At 46.1% G+C, this 18,398-nt stretch overlaps 1 protein-coding gene across 1 annotated transcript in view; it reads left to right on the forward strand.

Moving 5' to 3' along the window:
* The window catches only part of LOC128902487 (netrin receptor DCC-like), a 592,493-nt gene that overhangs the window by 371,016 nt on the left and 203,079 nt on the right, over positions 1 to 18,398 (forward strand). Inside the window, exons 6-7 of the mRNA XM_054185611.1 lie at positions 182 to 336; positions 1,857 to 1,977. Of these exons, the coding sequence (XP_054041586.1) occupies positions 182 to 336; positions 1,857 to 1,977 (276 nt within the window). The remainder of the gene's footprint in view (positions 1 to 181; positions 337 to 1,856; positions 1,978 to 18,398) is intronic.

Consider the following 18,398-nt stretch of genomic DNA (forward strand, 5'->3'; position numbering starts at 1 on the left):
TAAATGCTTTCTCTAGTATTTAATCTTTAATAGGCTCTGGGTTAACGAGAATAATTTGAATTACAGATACATTTTCTATTTATGTCTAATATTTTTTAGGCTTATTGAAATGATTTACTTGCTAAGCCTGAATTTATTTCCACTCATTGGCGCTTTCATTTTTTCCCCATCTTTTTTGCAGTCCCACCGTGGTTTTTAATTCGCCCTTCAAATCTTTATGCCTACGAGAGTATGGATATTGAGTTTGAATGTGCCGTGTCTGGGAAGCCTGTTCCTACGGTGGAGTGGATCAAGAATGGAGAAGTCGTCATCCCCAGCGACTATTTTCAGATAGTGGTAATTATCTGGCTTTTACTTGTCAGAATTTGGGGGGGGTTTAACTAAGTTATGAAATGTGTTCTGATCTAATAACTTCATAAACGTAATGGTCTTCCTGATGGAAACAAGATTTCTGCTGCCTCCTAATACAAATTAGGCACATTGTGTTGTGTTAGGTCAAGTATGTTGACGTTGTCTCCTGTTTTTAGAGAGAGCCGAACCTGGTCCGTTCCTGGAATAGAAGTGATGTCCAGTCATACTGTGTGTTGCTATTCGGAATATTGTTTATCATGTGTGAATGACTTCCCTTACCGTTGTCCTTTGTGAACACAAGTACCAGGTTTCTTCTCCAAGGAAATGGTACTCTGACACAAGGGGTTAAAAACAGTAAGGGTCATTGGGCATAACTACAACTTTTTCAAAGAGAATTGTTGCGCGCTCTCCCCAGAGTAAGTTCCCCATCCAGGACTCCGATCTCTTTTAGTTTAGCTATCACTATTACATAGGCTGAGAATTTGCGCTGTGTTTTCTGAAAGGGTAGGTCGAGCTGGCCTCTCCTGGAAGCAGTGTCACTTGTCAGTGACAAAGCTGAGACGCTGGGGACCACCCCTGGAAACTTCAGCCACTGTGAAGATGTCCCCAGGCCACGAGGGGTGGCTTGTTTGGAGACGTGACTTGGTTCAGCGCCTCTAATTTTTCACCTTGTAACAAATAATATTGATTATGATCATGTCTTTTAATTACCTATCACAAAAAAAAAAAGAGTCTTTCTGGTGTGGTTTTCATACAGCATACACTTACTTTGCTATATGTAATAGCAAATTCAGTCTTTTTTTTTTTTTTTTTTTAATACATCAGTGCTTCTTAGAAGCAGCCAGAAGCTGTCCAAAGAAAAGACAGCTCTATTGCTGTGATGCTTTAGGGGTGGAAAATTATTTAACTTAATAGTTTATGGAAGGTGTATTTCAGCGTATCCCTCACTTGAGATATTTTACCCAATTTAATTGGTTGCTGCTTGTGCTGAAGGAAACGTAAAGTTAAATCTGTTTCAAGTGAAGTGGGCGTAGGGTGACCTTTTCTTAAGGATCTCCAGGCCTGGAGCCATAAGGAGGGTTTGACCTTCACAACAGTATTTTTTCAACGAGGCAGAGTTGAAAGTTATTTTAAATCTTCCCTGCAGCAAAGAGCCAAGACAAAATTGAAAGCGCTACTGGAGTGAGGGCTGGAATTGGGAGCTTAGTTCTTGAGAAGGGTGTGGGATGGACTCTGCAAGGAAGGGAGTTCGCCCATGGGCCGGAGGCACCATCAAACAAAATGCAAAGACCACAAAGTGTCAAGAGATTCCTGATGAAAGTGCTTATGGTTACAGCCCTCTAAGGACCAGGGCTATTTGCGCTGGAGCCGAGAGTACATACACAGTACCCCCTTTCACAGAATAACTGTTCTGGAAAGGTTTTATAATCCGCATTCACTTTGGATGGTGTTTTTCTAATTAATTCTCTCCACTTCCTTTCTTTTCCTTTCTGCTGTCTCTCTAGGGTGGCAGCAACTTACGGATTCTGGGCTTGGTAAAGTCAGATGAAGGTTTTTATCAGTGTGTAGCTGAAAATGAAGCTGGAAACGCACAGGCCAGTGCACAGCTAATCATCCCGGAGCCTGGTAAGATGCAAAGGACGTACAGAATTGTAGATGTAATTAATGCTATTAACATAAAAATCCCAAATGAGCAGCTACTATTCTTTACTCCCTCTTACTTATCCAGCTGGCTGGCTGTAGTTAAAAGCGTGTCCAGGCTGTTGGATAGTTGGAGGCATTTTGTTTACTGGGGCAATTACAAATACTGGCCTTGTCCTAGAAATGACTCGAGGCCGGCTAAACCTGCAGGAGAAGCCAACGGCAGTGTCTCACCGTCTATTGGTGGGCTTTATCCTGCTGAAATACGAGAAGGTGATCACAAATGGGTGAGGTGGTGGAATAAAGTAGTCCATAAGTAATAGAGAATTATATTGTATGTGGTTCTGTATTAAGCTGTTGTGGAATGTTTGGCTCAGGGAAAGGGCAAGAGAAGAGAAAGGTAAGAGAAAGAACAGTTCGTCAGTGGGATGTGGAGTGCAGCCAGCCATTGAGATCGGAAGGTTTGTGTCTATGCGCAGGAAGGATGAATACTTTATTTTGTTGCTCTGAAATTCATAGGTCGCCTAGAAGAAAGCTGGAGAGGGACATTTCACAAGGGCATGTAGGTATAGGACAAAGCATAATGGCTTTCAACTGGAGGAGGGGAGATTGAGATGAGATGTGAGGAAGAAATTGTTTGCTGTGAGGGTGGTGAGCCCCTGGCCCAGGTTGCCCAGAGAAGCTGTGGCTGCCCCATCCCTGGAGGGGTTCAAGGCCAGGTTGGCCGGGGCTTGGAGCAACCTGGTGTGGTGGGAGGTGTCCCTGCCCAGGGCAGGGGGGTGGCACTGGGTGGCCTTTAAGGTCCCTTCCAACCCAAACCATTCAGTGACTCTGTGACTGCTCTGTGCAGCAGCGTAAGGATTTGCTGCTTTACGGGTTTTTAAGTAACAGAAAGATGTCTTCATCTTGGGCTTGATGATATGTAAAACATGGATAAAAGCCTTTCAAAGTTTCTGGGTTGTAAATGATTAATGACCTGCACTGGGCTGTAGGTTACACGTGCTACTTCTCATTGTAAGCTGAGAACAAGAGAACGTGCTGAAGTGTTGTTCGTTCTCCGATTTGGACTGGGAAGAGCAGAATCTTGGTATCCCACAAATACTCGGTTGAGACAGCCCTACTGAGATCAATTAACCTGCTTCAACTATAGAATTTCTTTGGGAAATCCTTTGAAAAGTTTCCACACAGCATCAGTGTGAAGTTCTTAAAGCTTTGCCAAAAATCTGGTCTTCTGGAAGTACAGAAATAAGAATGGCCGTGGTCCAGGTTCTTCTGAGCTGCAGTAGTCTCACTCTTAAGGACTCCCGTCTCAACACTGAGCAGGAATGTTTGCTGAGATCCATGAAAGTTCATCCTGTAAGCTGTTGTGTTACGAGCGCTATTATCCAGAGTGGTTCCAGGAGCACAGAGGGAGGATGGCGGTACCTTGTGGCCATAGCTGAGATCATCTGGTAGACAAAAGTGAGGAGTAAGCACCAGGGAAAGCCATGTTTCCCCAGTTTGCAAAGTCCCCTCCAAGCAATTAGTTAAGGCAAATGAAAATGGGAACAGGGCTGAGGTTTCTCCCTCCGTTTGCTGCCTTGGTCCCATATCTGTGGCTGAACAAGGATTTTGCACATCTTTGAAGCTCACCTCCCTCTTAGTCCTTCTCCCTGGTGATTCAGCATCTCCTTTATAAACCTCTTTCTTTCACGTCCACTGCCTGAAAGCAGCTCCAGTAGCAACTGGGGAATTGTCAGGCACCTCTCGGCCCCTCTCTCTAGACACTCGTGCCGCAGACGCTTTGCAGCCATGAGACTAGGCAGCGGGAGATGGAACGTCCATAGAGTCGTTACGATTGTCCTCCTCCTGCTAGCGGGACCCTCCAGCCTGGGCACCCTCCTTGCCCAGGACTAATTAACGAACTGAGGTCGACGGGTGGGTGTCGGGATCAAGAGGCAGGTATTTATTTGGGTTCCCACTTTGGTGCGTGCCTTCCAGCCTGGATCTTGCCAGCTGAGGGTTTCCCTCTGTGCAGTCACCAGAGGTGAGGATGGAGGTTATCTTCCCTTGGGGACGAATGTGAAAATGAAAAGACGCTTAAAAACTAGATTTCACTGACAGAAAAGAATGTCTGTGTGGTATGGAGGAAGGTCGGCTGGGACGAGAGGGACATCATCCTGCTCCGAACCAACCTCCTCCACTTCAGATCTCACCGTGGGGAGATACACAGTTGTTTTGCCGTTACGTTTTGTTTTCTTTCCGCTTTCTTTTAAGCTGAATCTCCATTCAGCTCATGTGCTTGGGTTGTATTTTCATGCGTGAAGCTCTGAAGGAACCAGGCCGTCTCCTGCTGGAGTGGGGTTTTAATCTGATGCTCGGATCATCCGTGGGGAAACGGGATAACTCATTGCTGCTCCCAGCTAGCCATCGCAAGTGAAACGCTGTCAGTGGATTTCACGCTCTGTGTCGGTGTTTGTTATGTTTGGCACCGGATTAAAATTAAAATAGAAGAAAATGAAAAGAAAATCCTAAAGAGCTACGGGACGCCATTGTAAACTGTCTCCATTTCCCTTTTTAAGTGATGGATTCCTTTTTTTCTGGCTATTTAATCAGGTCTTCAAACAATGCCGCTCCAATTCCTCGGAGATGAAGGGAGGGCCGGCCTGCACAGATGGTGGAGAAGCCAGTTAGAAATACAAATGAAGCGGTGGGGCTGGCCGTGGCGGGAGGAACGTAACCCCCTTCTGCTTTGAATTGTGTTGGGCCACGCTCAGCACGTGTCGGGTGCTCAGCTTGAGCTCCACGTGGCACCACCAAGTAGCCGGGGTCTGGCCAGGGGGCTCTGGTGGGGGCTACCCCCTTCCCAGGGCTGGCAGCCACCCAGCAGAGCCCACGCTTGCTGTCGGCGTGTTTTATGAGAGCCCGGTGAAGTTTCCATATATTCATTAATAGCTGTTATCCCTTTCTGGAGCCATTAACGGTGGAGGAACATGAACAGAGACATACTGAAGGCTTCTCTGAGCGGCTTTTTTCTGAAAGCCAGGATCAAATAAACCATCTATTAAATGAATAACGATTTTCTCCTAGCAGTGATTTCTACCCCAAACTTAACATCAGGGTAAAATAATATGTTTTTTTATTTTTTCTGGTGATTTGTGAGACTATAGATAGTTTTTGCTTTTATTGCAGCTAATTTGAGCCATCCAGTGGGGTAAAAAAAAGTTGTGTATGTTCTGTTGGGGGGTTTTGAAAGCTTTATTCAGATAGAAAGCTATAATCCGTCCGATTCCTCCTACTATGTTGTTCGTATGCGGACGTGTAGATTGACATCCGTTGCTGACCACCACTGACTGTAGAACCTGATGTAGCAGCGCGTAAGTTGGCGTTGAAGCAAGTATAAATGAGCTCAGGTTGAGACCAGATATACCCCTTGTAAAGGCTGCGATGCTAATTTGGAATTAGACAGTACCAAAATGAGAAGGGAAAGCCAAACGGGCTGCGAGCTCCCTCAGGTAATAGCTTCCACTTTTAGTATTCCAGATGCGGCCATTGGATGCTCAAAATTATTTCGATACGTGTTGCTTGGACTATAAAAAGCCAACGAGCTCCCTGAGAAGTATAAAATTTCTGTCCTATTTAGCTGGGATTATGACGGGAGAGGGACGGTACTTAACGGTGCATTATGAACTAGAGGCAAATAAGCGGTGGTGGATGGTCTGCAAGGCACGCGTTAGTCAATAAATCAAAGTACATTTGTGGATTCCGGCACCCTTGGGGAAAAGGCGCTTGGGATTGTTTCTTCTTCTTTCTCCTTTCTTTCCCATTAACAACCTTAATGTTCCCCTCTCAGGGAGAGATTGCTCGCCAGTTTATAACAAGAGAAAAAACCACGGCTTTAAACGCTTCTTATTTCTGTGAAAAACAAAGCAATAAATGAACCAGATTTAAGGATTTCAAGTCTCTCATCATCTCCAATTCACGTACTCTGCGTTTCTCAGGCCACTTTGCTGCTTGGCTCCCTCTGTTTCTGCTCCCTGACTCCGCTAAAGCGCGATGGACTTTACACGCTCTATGGGAGTGTGTGATCACATTGAGTAGTTACCAGAAATAAAGCCTACAGTATGTACTTGTGGTTACATGTACTGGAAAACAAATTCACAGCGAGAAAAAGCAGATGAAAGAGATCTCCGCTGACTTGTCTTATTTTTATGGCCGTATAAAACCTGTTATTTGCACACCGAGGAAATGACTGGAGAACAGCGTGGTGGTGAGTGATGGACATGCATACCTTCAGATGAGGAGAGCATCCCAGAGGAAAATCTTCCTATAAAGAGCTCCCAGACAGTTAGTTGCTTTGTGCCGGTGGCTTCTCACGGATCCATCCTTCAGATATTCACAGGATGCGCGGAGGGATTGTTTTATTCTAGCAGGTGAAAGATCAGATACAGACAGCCTTGAAATAACCAACTTGTGTATACGGTAGGATAATTATTAGCGATGTTCCTGCAATAAATTCCTGGCTTGACAAATCTTTGGCTTGGGGAGATGCCCTCTCCCAGAGACTGGTGAAAGTGCTGTAAATCAGTCTTCGCTCTTGGCATTATAAGCAGTAGGTAATTTGGCAAACGAGCAACAAAGACGACAACGTCTTACGCGGCACAGCTAACCAGTGCCTGGGCTCTTTGTGCTGCCACGCAAGGAGGAGTAATGAGGGATAGGACAAGAGGAAACGGCCTCAAATTGCCCCAGGGGAGGTTTAGGATTGATATTAGGACAAATTTCTTCACGGAAAGGGTTGTCAAGCATTGGAAGAGGCTGCCCAGGGCAGTGGTGGAGTCGCCATCCCTGGAGGTATTCAAAAGCCGGGCAGACGTGGTGCTGAGGGACGTGGGTTAGTGGTGGCTTTGGCAGCGTTGGGTTGGTGGTTGGACTCGATGATCTGAAAGGTCCCTTCCAACCTCGACGATTCTATGACATAGCGCCAGAATTATTTGAAGAAGGGATTGCGTGTCCATCCACGGATGGTCTCCAGACGATTGAGGATGTCCGAAGGTGGATGTTTCAGGGAGACAGGGCAGAGGGCAGAGAGCTGAAGCTTGTGGGTGGCCTGGTCCTTGATGACTGGTCGCTGTCGAACAGGTGTTTCAGTCGGAGCCTCGCTGCTCAGGCTCGGCTTTCTGGGCCGTTCACTTGGTCATTTTTGTCACCTACTTTTTCTTTCTTTTTAATTCCTCTTCTTAAAAGTTGCCTAGCTCTTTCTCGTGTTAGATTTTTCAGCTTAGCAGCGAGCAGATTTAACGTTTTTGCATGCGCGAGATCTTTGCAAAGACTTATTTCTGTATGATAAGACTTAGATTGGGAAACCTGTGAATTACTTTTCCTTGCCAAAGAAACAGTGTTTGACTCAATTTTCATTTCTCCCTGAATTCCTGTTACAAAAACATTCTGTGAGGCACCGTTTCCCCTCCATTTATTATCATAAGTATTATCTATAATTACTTATTCTGTTACTTATTGCGTATTGCTTATTCCTTATTGCATATTAATTATAGTGTAGTATTATTTATAATTACTTCCCCACTAAAAAAGCAACCACAAAATAAAATCCATCTCTCTGCTAAGAAACTGAGCTCATATTGGTGTTAAAACTTCCGATTTGTAGTCCCTGCAAGCCTGTTGGAAGGGCGAACCGTGGGCGTTAATCTTGCTTATGGTTAGCCTTAATAAAATCTGAAATAAACCCCACGATTTCAAATATCGGGAAAACCAGGGGGGTTATTTTAACGATAGGTAAAACAGGGAAAAAGTAGCGATAAGGAATGCTCTTTACTGGAAATTTTAAGAAGAGGTTGGGCAGATGTATCTTTTTGCTAATGCTGCCAAAGTTGCCTTTGCAGAGGAGGCTGGAACGTGCGGTTTCTTTAGTTTGCTCCTTATGCCCTGAATTAGAAATAGCGAATTTCACAGAGCTACTTCCCATCGTGTAGGCAGAGACAGAGCAGGAGAAAGAAGTGAGAGACTATTTCAGGATCCCACTCATAAATTTCAGAGTAGAATATATATGTATTATTTATTTATTTATTTATTTATTTCCTCCAATGCAGAGAATTTGTTATGCTACCGGGTTGTGGAAATATATATATATATTTTTTAAGGCTTATTTAGGGCTGTGGTTCGAGTTATACTGACCATATGGACTTCTTTTAAATAAAAGAGCGTGGGGGTAAGTTCCTGCGCTGGACCAGGGACCCTTCACACCTCCGAGCCGCTGGTTTGCCAGCTGCCTCTGGTTTGGACGTTGCCAGGTGGCTCTTGGCTAGAAAACTCGCACGTGGCTCTGGGGTGCTGCTCCCACGGAGGGACAGGAGATGGTGTGCGGTGTCACCCTCCATCGCACGCGGTTCTCCAGCACCGTCTGAGCAGACTCAGCACCTCAAACCTGCTTCTAGCTGTGGGAGAGTTTCCCCTGACACATCCCAAGGCGGGATGAGACCTGGGTGCAACCCATCTCTGGCAGCAAAAAGTGGTAAAGGCGCCTGACGTCCAGGGATGGGGAGAAAAATAACCTCCTGGACCAGAGCGTCAGGATTTTTTGTGTTGAAACAAGAGATTTAACGTCCTTATTTTGGTATGCACGACTGGTAAGCTGCTCACATTTATTGCCTTGCATAAGCAGTAATAATCATGATAATAGTAAGAATAAATTCTGGTTTTATGCTCTTATGGTGGTCTTTGCCATAATATTATGGCACCTTACTGGGGATTTATAACAGATGTATGCAAAAATACAAAATCAGCGGAATATTTTTTTAGTTAAAAAGAAAAGTTGGTATATAAAGACCATCCCTAAAACCAGGAGAGGTGCTTAGGAGGCACCTCTAGATAGACCCACTGCAAGGGGTTGTCTTGGAATATTTTTGGAGCTTCCATCTTTGCACGTCTTTAAGAAGAAGTTGGGTAAACATCTGCTAGGGGTATTTTTAATCCAGCCGTGGGGTGTAGGAGTGGATTAGTTGGGTTCTTGAGATCATGTCTGGTTCTGCATCCATTGATCTAGTGAACATTGCTGCAAATGTTGATCAGGAAACTTTGGATTCTGGAAAGGTGCAGTTAGAGATGCTTGATGTTGTCTTAAAATGCTGATATAAAAATTGGCAGCTTTGTTTTCTAAGAGCCATAATGGTTTAAAAATCTGGTGGCTGGGTTTCTACCCCACCACAGTCTTCAGTGAAGCTCAGGAGATGAGTTTTGATGCTGGAGTCACTCTGCTTTCTCCCAACTGAGTGAAACCACAGCGCAGGCAGAATTTTCAATATTTGGGCGGTAGGAAAGAAATTCAGCCAAGGTTACAGGTTACTTGAGTAGACTCTGAAGATGTGATAGCCTTTTCGTTTCTTTATTTTGAAGGTATCACAAAAATTTAAAGCAGTTTAGTTTAAAAGCAACCTTAGATGTGTTAATGCACTCAATCAGTGGTAGCCAATCCTGCGAATGTGGGAAAAGAAGACATCAAATGAGAACTGCGGGAGGCTCCAGGCTGCAGCTCCTGCAAGGAGACCAGCCGTGACTCCCGCGGCACTGGTGGGGGGGGATTTACTGTCAGGAGAGGTGACAGTTCATGTTTTCGGGAAGCCATGGTCGTTCTTGAACGGAGGTGTAGGCTCTTGAGAGTTGGCCATAGGCCAAGATTTTTCGGCCCTTGTTTCCAGGGAAATATCCATGGCCTGAGTTTCAGTAATTTACTAGTAAGTTGTTAGGGGGCTCTACTGGACTTTGCAGCTTGTGCGGGCATGGATTTCTTCCTTTAAACCACCTCTAGAGAAGGAATGAGGGGAAAAATATGGAGAAAAGCCTTAACAAGGAAGGAGAGACCAGTGCGTTCTTCCTTTAAACCACCTCTACAGAAGGAATTGGGCAAAAATTATGGGGGGAAAAAACCTTAGCAAGGAAAGACAGGCCAGTGCCTAAATTGCTCTTCTGACCCTGGTGTGGGAATGGTTTTGCCACAAACCTCCCAGTAACTCACTGGGATGCCTGCTGATCGAATGAGTTCAAGAGTATTTGCCTGTTTATCGAAGGTCTCCTAAAAATAACTACATTAGAAGGCAGGAGGTGTTAATAGAGAGATGGGTTGGTGGTGGACTGGGCAGTGCTGGGTTAACGGTTGGACTCAATGATCTTAAAGGTCTTTCCCGACCTAAACGATTCCGTGATTCTATGATCTGTATTCTGTAGCTGGACGCTGGCAAGGCATTTAAGTTATTTAAGAGTTGTTGACCTCTGTACGGCTCGTGTCCTTCTAGCCTCGTTCATTTGGCCGCGTATAGCTGGGTGTTCCGTCCCTGGCTTCTGACTTCGCCTGCCGCTTCGCAAGCCAGAGAGCGCTTAATTTTTAACTTACCTCCTCTCCCTGTCATCTGTTTTCCCCCTTTTGCAGGTGCTCATTTTTTCCCTAAACATACCAGTTTCCTTTAGAAGCGTAGATGAAGTTACACCGCAGAGTTCAGGAGTAATAAGGTCAGGAGATGCATTGTCTGCAGGCCTGAGCGCTGATGGGTTTTTATATGGAGTGCGCTACCTTGTCACCTTCCCAGCAGAAACCTATTTGCTGAGCTGCCGTTTGATCAGCGATAAGAAAGGGTAAGAAATAGCTCCATGTGTTTGGTTTATGAGGAAACAGCAAATTAATCTTCGGGCATATTTGTCAGTGATACTAACTTTCTGTCTTCGCTCCCTGAGGGGAAAGATTTAGGGGAAAAGAAGCCCCAAACACGTTGATTTTCACGTGGACCTCTTTAGGAAACTGCTAGATGTTACGTTGATTTCGTTAGCACCCGCAGCTCAAACAATAAAAGATGCGGAGCTTTGTCGTCCCTGGGTACGCATATTTGGGTGCAAAAAGTAATTTTTCAGTGTTGCAAAAGATGGGTCCGGGAAAGAATTAGAAGGGGAAGGGGCAAACTTTGGCTTTTCGCCACCTGGAATGAAATCCATTTAATTCACCCTGACCATCCTTGTTTGAGTGTTAAATACAGACTTAAATAGTTTAATATGGATTTATGTAATGAGCTCGCAGATTGATTTTGCAGCGCCAGCTCGGTTTGGAGTTTGGGAGCGGACAGTCTCTTGTCAAAATCAAAGCAGGTCTCCTGCCTTCTGACACTGCCGAGCGTGGGCTCAGGGAGGAAGATGATGATTTTTTTCTTTCTTCCCTTTGTTTCGGATGTTAATTCAGGCCTATTAGGAGTTTTGCTGTTCGTATGTTAATTTATGTTAGTGGGATCAGAGAGTAATAAGGAGGGGAAAATAAAATTAAAAATCTAAATAATAAAAAAAAAAAAAATCACCTTGTGCGAGCTCCTAAGGGAGGAAGCAGCACATTTCTTCCAGGAATGCAAATGTCTTATCTGAGTGACAGGAAAAAAAAAAAAAAAAAAAAAAAAGCAGGTTTCCCATATTCTCCCCCTTCCTCTCCTCCATCCCTTCCTTCTCTGCCATTCCCCCCCCCACCTCCACCATTTAGGAATAATTTCATGCCCCTTGTTTAAACATTAATTATTTAGCTCGAGTGATTTGCTAATAATTTGCAGAATGCTATTTCTTGGAAGTTGAAGAGATGAGAATCCCTGAGATGGTGCATCTTTCATCCACCCCGTCCCCTGTCTGGCTCGGTGGCCTCGGTTAGATGTAATTGTAATTGGTGTCTGGGTTGGGATGACAGTGTCAGCCTATCATTTCAGGGTTTAGAGCTGTACATTGGATAGCCAGATTTGTAATTATAATGTGCTTTACTCCTATTTATATTCAGCAGCGTTCTCGCCTTGCCGTTCCTTGCCCTGGGAGTGGAAGATTGGGCTGGGGAGGGGTGGCTCGAAAGCAGCGAGAAGCCGTTATTTGTTCAGAAAACGCCCCGATTCTCGGAGGAATAGAGGGCCAAGGTGAGCAGCCGTCAAAAGTTAGCGTTCACCATCCTGGAGCACGTAGTCTGAAATCGGTCCTGTCGAAATTAAATGTGCTCCGGCAGGAAAAAGCGGAATTTTCCTTGCGTGGCTAGCTGGAACGGTGTTATCCGTGCTGTGAGCCAGCGCTGTGCCCCGCTCAGGCTGCCAGGCGGAGCATTTCTCTTAGGATAACCTCTTGAAGATGATTATTTAATGGTCCCAGTTCCCTCAAACGTGTCTACTTTCACCCGTAGATGCAGGACCACAACTTGAGATTTGCAGAAGTCAACAACTTGGTACCGCTGGAGCGGAGATCAGGATCCATTTCCGTATCTACTGTAATTTTCCTGGCAATGGTAGAAGTTAATTTGGAAAAGGTCTGAAGGTTTGATTAGGTAGAAAAAGTCCCGTTGGCCTCGTCAAATCTGACGGCGTGTCTTCTGGCCAGGACAACTGCACAGCAGTTCAGGCCACCGCTTTGCTAGCAAACACTTAATTTTCATGTTTGAGATATTATCCCTTCAGCCTGTTTAATATTTTTCTTCTTTGAGTTTCCTCTCATTGAGTTTGAAGGATTTCTCTTTCTCGTGGCTCTACTTTCTGCAAATTCTTTGATGTAATTAGTTTTTTTTTCCCCGAATCGCATCTGCAGCCGTCGCGTGCGGTGTGTGGTGCCGCTGTCTTCTCCCTAATGGGATTTGAACCTCTAATCCCAGGAGAGGTGTCCTAATCCTGCTGCGGATTTGGGGGCGAAAGGTGTTTCCAGTTGATTTTCATTTCATATTCATGGGGCTCCTGCCTGCAGAGCGAAACGTTAGTTAGGCTAGGTTCAAGAAGTTCTCACGTTTCACCACGGAATTTCCTAAAATCCTTCTAAAACGTTATTCCTTCGTCCCTGTTCCCTACTTCGGCAAGGAGGTAATTATTTTGTACTACTTTATACACAGGACAGCTTCAGAGGATGCGAGTCCTCCCGGCGGCGTAGATCTGCTCAAAGATCTGTTGGCAAAGTTCCAGGATTTCATCTGTCTGGCTCTTCAATTAATTTTCAAAAATCTCTTTAAAAAAAAAAAAAAAGGTGGGGGCATGTGATAGCTCTAAAAGGTTGTAAAGCATGTACAAGAAAATAGTTTTTTTTTTTTTAAAAGAGTATTTTCTAAAGAGAAACTGTGGAAAAAATTATTTCCCTCTCTCTGCTTTGGTCCCAAATTAAAAATACACTTATTTCTGTCCTCTCCATCCTTTTGTAGCATCATCTGTTGAGAAAGTATGGAGGGAGGAGGGTGCGTACTTGGGTTTTCCATACGCTTTCTGCTTCTCTCCAGCTTGTGGCATCTCTGTAGGCAGAACCGTGTAAAAATCCCCAAAATATTGTATGTAGAGCCCAACTGCTTTGCAGTTACCTTTGGCACAAGGGAATCTCTGGTAGCCAAGTGATGTCTTCGGAGGGACGCAAGCGATTTACGGGTCTGCTGGGAAATAAAAAGCGAAGCGGATCTGGGGATGTAGCTCTCAGAATGGACCCGGGACGTGGTGTCATGACTGCCACGGTATTTCCCTTGCTTGACCCTGGTCCCTTTCCTGCTGGCGCCGCCCCAAGGGCCAATTTGGATCCCCATCGTGTCCCTCCCGTCTTCAGGAACGGAGAGGGACCCTTTGCTCCCCACCAGCCCTGAGCATCTCACGGCTGAGGAATGCTGGATAAACTATTGTACCGTCAGCTATTCTGGGTGTTAAATTATTGTCCTGCCTATATAGGTTTTTGGTGTACCCAGGTTGACCTTTGGTGGCTGTATTCCTGATTTACAGCCGCTGCCTGGGAATGAATCCATCTCCTCCCAGCACCAGAACCGCTGTTAAGAGCTGTGCCTTGCTCTGCTTCGAAGGAATGCAGACTTTTAATATCCTTACATTTATCTTTTTCTTAAACCAGGATTAAGGGAAGTTTAGATACCCTTTGTTTACCTCTTTGTATGTTTGGATTTGCTTTGGGCTTCTTGGTGGTGGGGTTTTTTCCCCCTGTTGCTTGTAATGTAGCGCGCGTCGGATTTCTGAGTGGTTCCGAGATATTAACAATTTCATTATGGAAACAGTTGGCGGGATTTTCCCTGCCAAAAGTTAGTATCTCTCCTTCAGGTAGCACCAGCTGTTCACAGTTGTTGTCAGTTAAAATATCCACAGCAGCAACTTCAGTTGAACACAGCAAAATTTTGCTGATCCGGTGGCGTGGAAGAACGGAGGGGAATCTTGGAAGCATCCGTCACAGCTGTTAACCCTGGAAAGAAAGAGGAATTGGGTAAAGAGCCTGAGAATCTTGTGAGGTTGGGTGCCTTTTTGTAATTATGACAAGAAATAGGACAATTAACGCCATGGTTTGCACGGGTAGGGCACGGAGAGCCTGACCCCGCGTCCCCTGTGCCGGTGATGTGAGACTCCATTTTCTCTTTTATGGGAAATAATCACTGTGGGCCAAAACATTATCTGTCACACCGAGGTAAAGGCAGATGGAACCTGCCGAATTTAATGGCTTAATTAGGACGATGTTTAATTCTATGGATTCCTTTCAGCGGCCGTGGTTTGCCCTCAGCAGGGCTGTGTTCGGGAGATCTCCCCGCACACCGGTGGAGGTGGGAAATCCCCTTATTTTTCCCCGCAGACCTGGAGCCCGGGTCTGTTACACGAAGCAAAGTCTTTGCTGCAGTATGACTATCAAATCCGATCATTTTTCAAGCCAGACTATGAAATAATAAAAACTAGATAATTTCTATTATCCGTGACCAGATAAAAGTACGGATCTCAAAAATTAAATCTCATAAATTAAAATGAATCCTTCTTAAAACAGCTTTGTCTGAAAAAGCCGAATTGCAGCGTGAGAAGCCGCGTGGTTGGCAAGAAGAATGAAATAGTTTGCTCTGATTGCTGTTAGCTCGGCTTTGGGATGGAGTCCTGTCTCCAGTTTTGAGGCCTTCACTGAAGGGACCAGAGAGACACTGGAGAGGAAAGCCATGGGGAATCATCAGAGGGTCATAAAGAGGAGAAAACCCAAAAGAACTGGGAGACTTCAATTTAGGTACTGTAACAGCCGACCGAGGAGACACAGCATCCCAGTTTGCAAAGTTCCAAGCACCAGTGGGAAAGGCAAGAACATCCTTTGCTCTCCCAAGCCCACTTGCAGGACCAGGACTCGGGCTACAGGTACCACAACACCCCAGCCTTCCATGTGTTGATGGTGCTTCAGGGCACTGTGCCTGAGAGGTTATGACATCTCCATCCCTAAACGTTGTCAAAAGCAGAGTTTTTTGACAAACGTCTGCCCAGGGTCCACTGGGATAATTTTCTGCTGGAGGTCAGATGGGATGGATTTAAGTAAAATCCACCAAAGTAGTGAGAGAAGAAACAAAAAATAGTAATGGGACCAAAAAGATCCCGTTGTCCGGGGTCTGTCCTTAATCCGGTCCCAGGCCCCTTGGCCCTACATATTTCTTAAAAATCGACGACAACATGTGGGCAGTCTGCCAGGAGGAATTATTCTCATTTCTGGCTTGAATTCTTCTGATCTGAAGTTGCTCAAAATTCAAACGACTCTTCTGGATTTCAGCTACTGTGTTGCTTATTATATTGGGGTCCGGCTTACTCTGTTGGAGTGCTCTTGGTGTTTTTGCGAGACTACATCATTGGGCTGGCTCTGTGACATTTATCTTCCTGGGGAATTGCCTAACTCTAGTAAAAAAGCCAAATCAACCTGCTCATACCCTCGAATTAAGATATTTTTAGCACGCTGAAGGCATGCTTAATAATGCTGACTTTAAACCAAGCTTTTTGCACAGAACTATGAAGCCGTATTAAAATTAATGTTGCCTATGTAGTATTGTGTATTTGCACTGCTGCCGTTATCCTGCGTCTTTCAGTACTGAAATCCCATTAAGTTTTGCCTTCAGCGTGCGAAGAGCAGCTTGGTGTCGAAATCTGCGGATAAACTAGAAAAATACAATCTAAGCGTTATCCTCTAAAGAGGGTTCGATTTAGCCAGTGGTTTAGTCACTTCATCTGGTTTTTGTTTGTAATTAGCGCAGGATGGAGAGAAACGAGGGGAGCAAACGATGCTGTTGGGCCCGGCCGGCTTTGGGAGCGGAGCTGGGCATCCCTGGCTCCAGCATGTGCGTTCGGAGGGGGTGGTTTTAGCAGAAAAAAAAAAATCTAAGTTTGTCCATGGCTACGGACACGGGTGGAGCAGGCGCAATTTATCGTGCTGTCTCTGGAGCGACACGTGTGCCCTTGTGTATGAGCAGGGAGTGATCCCTTCGATCTCTCAGCCATGTGGTTTTGGGCTGAACGTCGTCCTTGTAGGAGACATCTAACAGGGGTTGCCTCTTTTCCACCAGGAGAATTGCTGATTCTTTTTATTTCGCGGCTTATTCTAAACCAACCTTCTTCCTCTCTGTGAACTTTGCGAGTTGCTGAGTGGTGCCAGGTGGGATGCTGTGCCCCGCAAAATGTTTGTCCTGGAAACCAAGCCTTTTTTTTCCGTAAAAGATGCCAAGCGTGGTCCATATTAATCTCTGGGGCTGAGACACGAGGAGGGGATGGCAAGCTGTGGAGTAGTGTGCGCAGAGTGCCCCGTTCCTGGCTTCGTTTTACAGGCAAAGGGGGTGTCCACGATGGCGGCACCATCTGCGGTGACAAGCTGTGGGAGGACATCCCTCGGGGCAGTGTCAGCTTCAGAGGGAGGAGGTGGCCGTGCCATCGCCCTGGGACCACAGACACCCCACAGCTGCAGCATCTCACATTCACGGGCGCGATGGACTACCGTGGTTTTGATTCTTAGGCAGAATGATAAATCTGGAATGCGGATTCCCAGTCCTGGGCAGGGGACGAGGGTATCGCCTGGCGTACCTGTCCCCTCCGTGCTTTAATAATATCTGCAACCCTCCGGTGGCGGTATCAAACAGCAAACCAGCGGGGAATGTGTTTTCTCACCCTCCTCTTTTTCCTTCAGCAAAGGCCTCCCTGCCTTTGGAAAATCTTCCGGCCATCACTTTGTTCCCCTTGTTTGCACAGCCACGGCTGTTTGGCCCGGCCAGCCGAAAGAGCCGTCTTTGCTAAATACGTGCTTGGTGTCCCCACGGCTCGTCGGGATCCCTCTTGTGTGCCACCGCTTTCCTGCCACCGCGTCCCCAGCGTCTCATTGTACTCCGGGTCGAGGCCTCTTGAGCCTCCTGGCTTAATAACTTCTCTGCTTCGCCATCCGATATTATTAAAATATATTTAGTATTCAAGGATTTAGATCCTGACCTTCTATAATTATTGACACCTATTTAATTTCTCCTTTCATCCATGGCCAAGCCTGGTCCAGCTGCTGTGGCACATGTATATACATCATTGTTGCCAGCACAAGCTGATTGGCATTCATGCTTGAGTGTCTTTTTATTTTCTCCTTGGATGCTGGGAGCAGCCTGAGTAGCTCGGAAACTAAAGAGCTTCATCTATTAGGCGTGACAGATTTGTATTCAGCGGTAAATGCCTGACCTTGCTCAAACTCCCTCATCCATTCCCATCATCCCCTCCCAGATGAAAGATTCTGCTTAACTCCTGCTTCCTGTCTGTCGCCTTGGAAACGGGGACGAAGCGATGCAGCCCGAGAGAATAACTAATAAGAAAATATCTCTGGTGGAAGAATAAAAATGCATTGTGAAGAAAAGGCTGCAAGCTGACACGCGAGGAGCTTTCGGGAGGACTTTCAAGGCAGTCGAAGCCGAGGGATATAGTCCTGTTACCCTTGTCCTGGTTTCAGCTGGGCTGGAGTTAACTTTTTTGCTGGCGGCTGGTACGGAGCTGTGTTTTGGGTCTGGGATGGGAATGGTGTGACGGCGCACTGGCGGGTTTGGTTGTTGCTGAGCTCTCAAGGTCTTTTCTGCTCCTTGAACCACCCCCCAGCGATGGGCTGGGGGCATCAGGGTTTGGGAGGAGACCAAGGCCAGGTTGGACGGGGCTTTGAGCAACGTGGTCTAGTGGGAGGTGTCCCTGCCCAGGGCCAGGGGGGTTGGAACCAGATGGTCTTTGAGGGCCTTTCCAGCCCAAACCATTCTGTGATTCCCCCCTCCTGCCCCCCGTCTTGTGTTCTGCCACTGTCCTGGTTTCAGCGGGGATGGATTTAACAGTACAGGGCTGTGTTTTGGATCAGGGATGGGAATAGTGTCGATTGTGCACTGGTGGTTTTGGTTGTTGCTGAGCTCTCAAGGCCTTTTCTGCTCCTCACCCCACCCTGCCAGCGAGCAGGCTGGGGGGCACAAAGGGTTGGGAGGGGTCACAGTCAGGACAGCTGACCCCAACTGGGACCAAAGGGACGTTCCATGCCATGTGGCATCATGCTCCGTGTATAAAGCTGGGGTGAAGCAAGAAGCGGGGGACACATTGAGACTGATGGCATTTGTCTTCCCAAGTGACGTTATGATGGAGCCCACCTTTCCTGGGGATGGCTGAACA

Source organism: Rissa tridactyla, chromosome Z (assembly GCF_028500815.1).
Source record: "Rissa tridactyla isolate bRisTri1 chromosome Z, bRisTri1.patW.cur.20221130, whole genome shotgun sequence".
Lineage (NCBI taxonomy): Eukaryota > Metazoa > Chordata > Aves > Charadriiformes > Laridae > Rissa > Rissa tridactyla.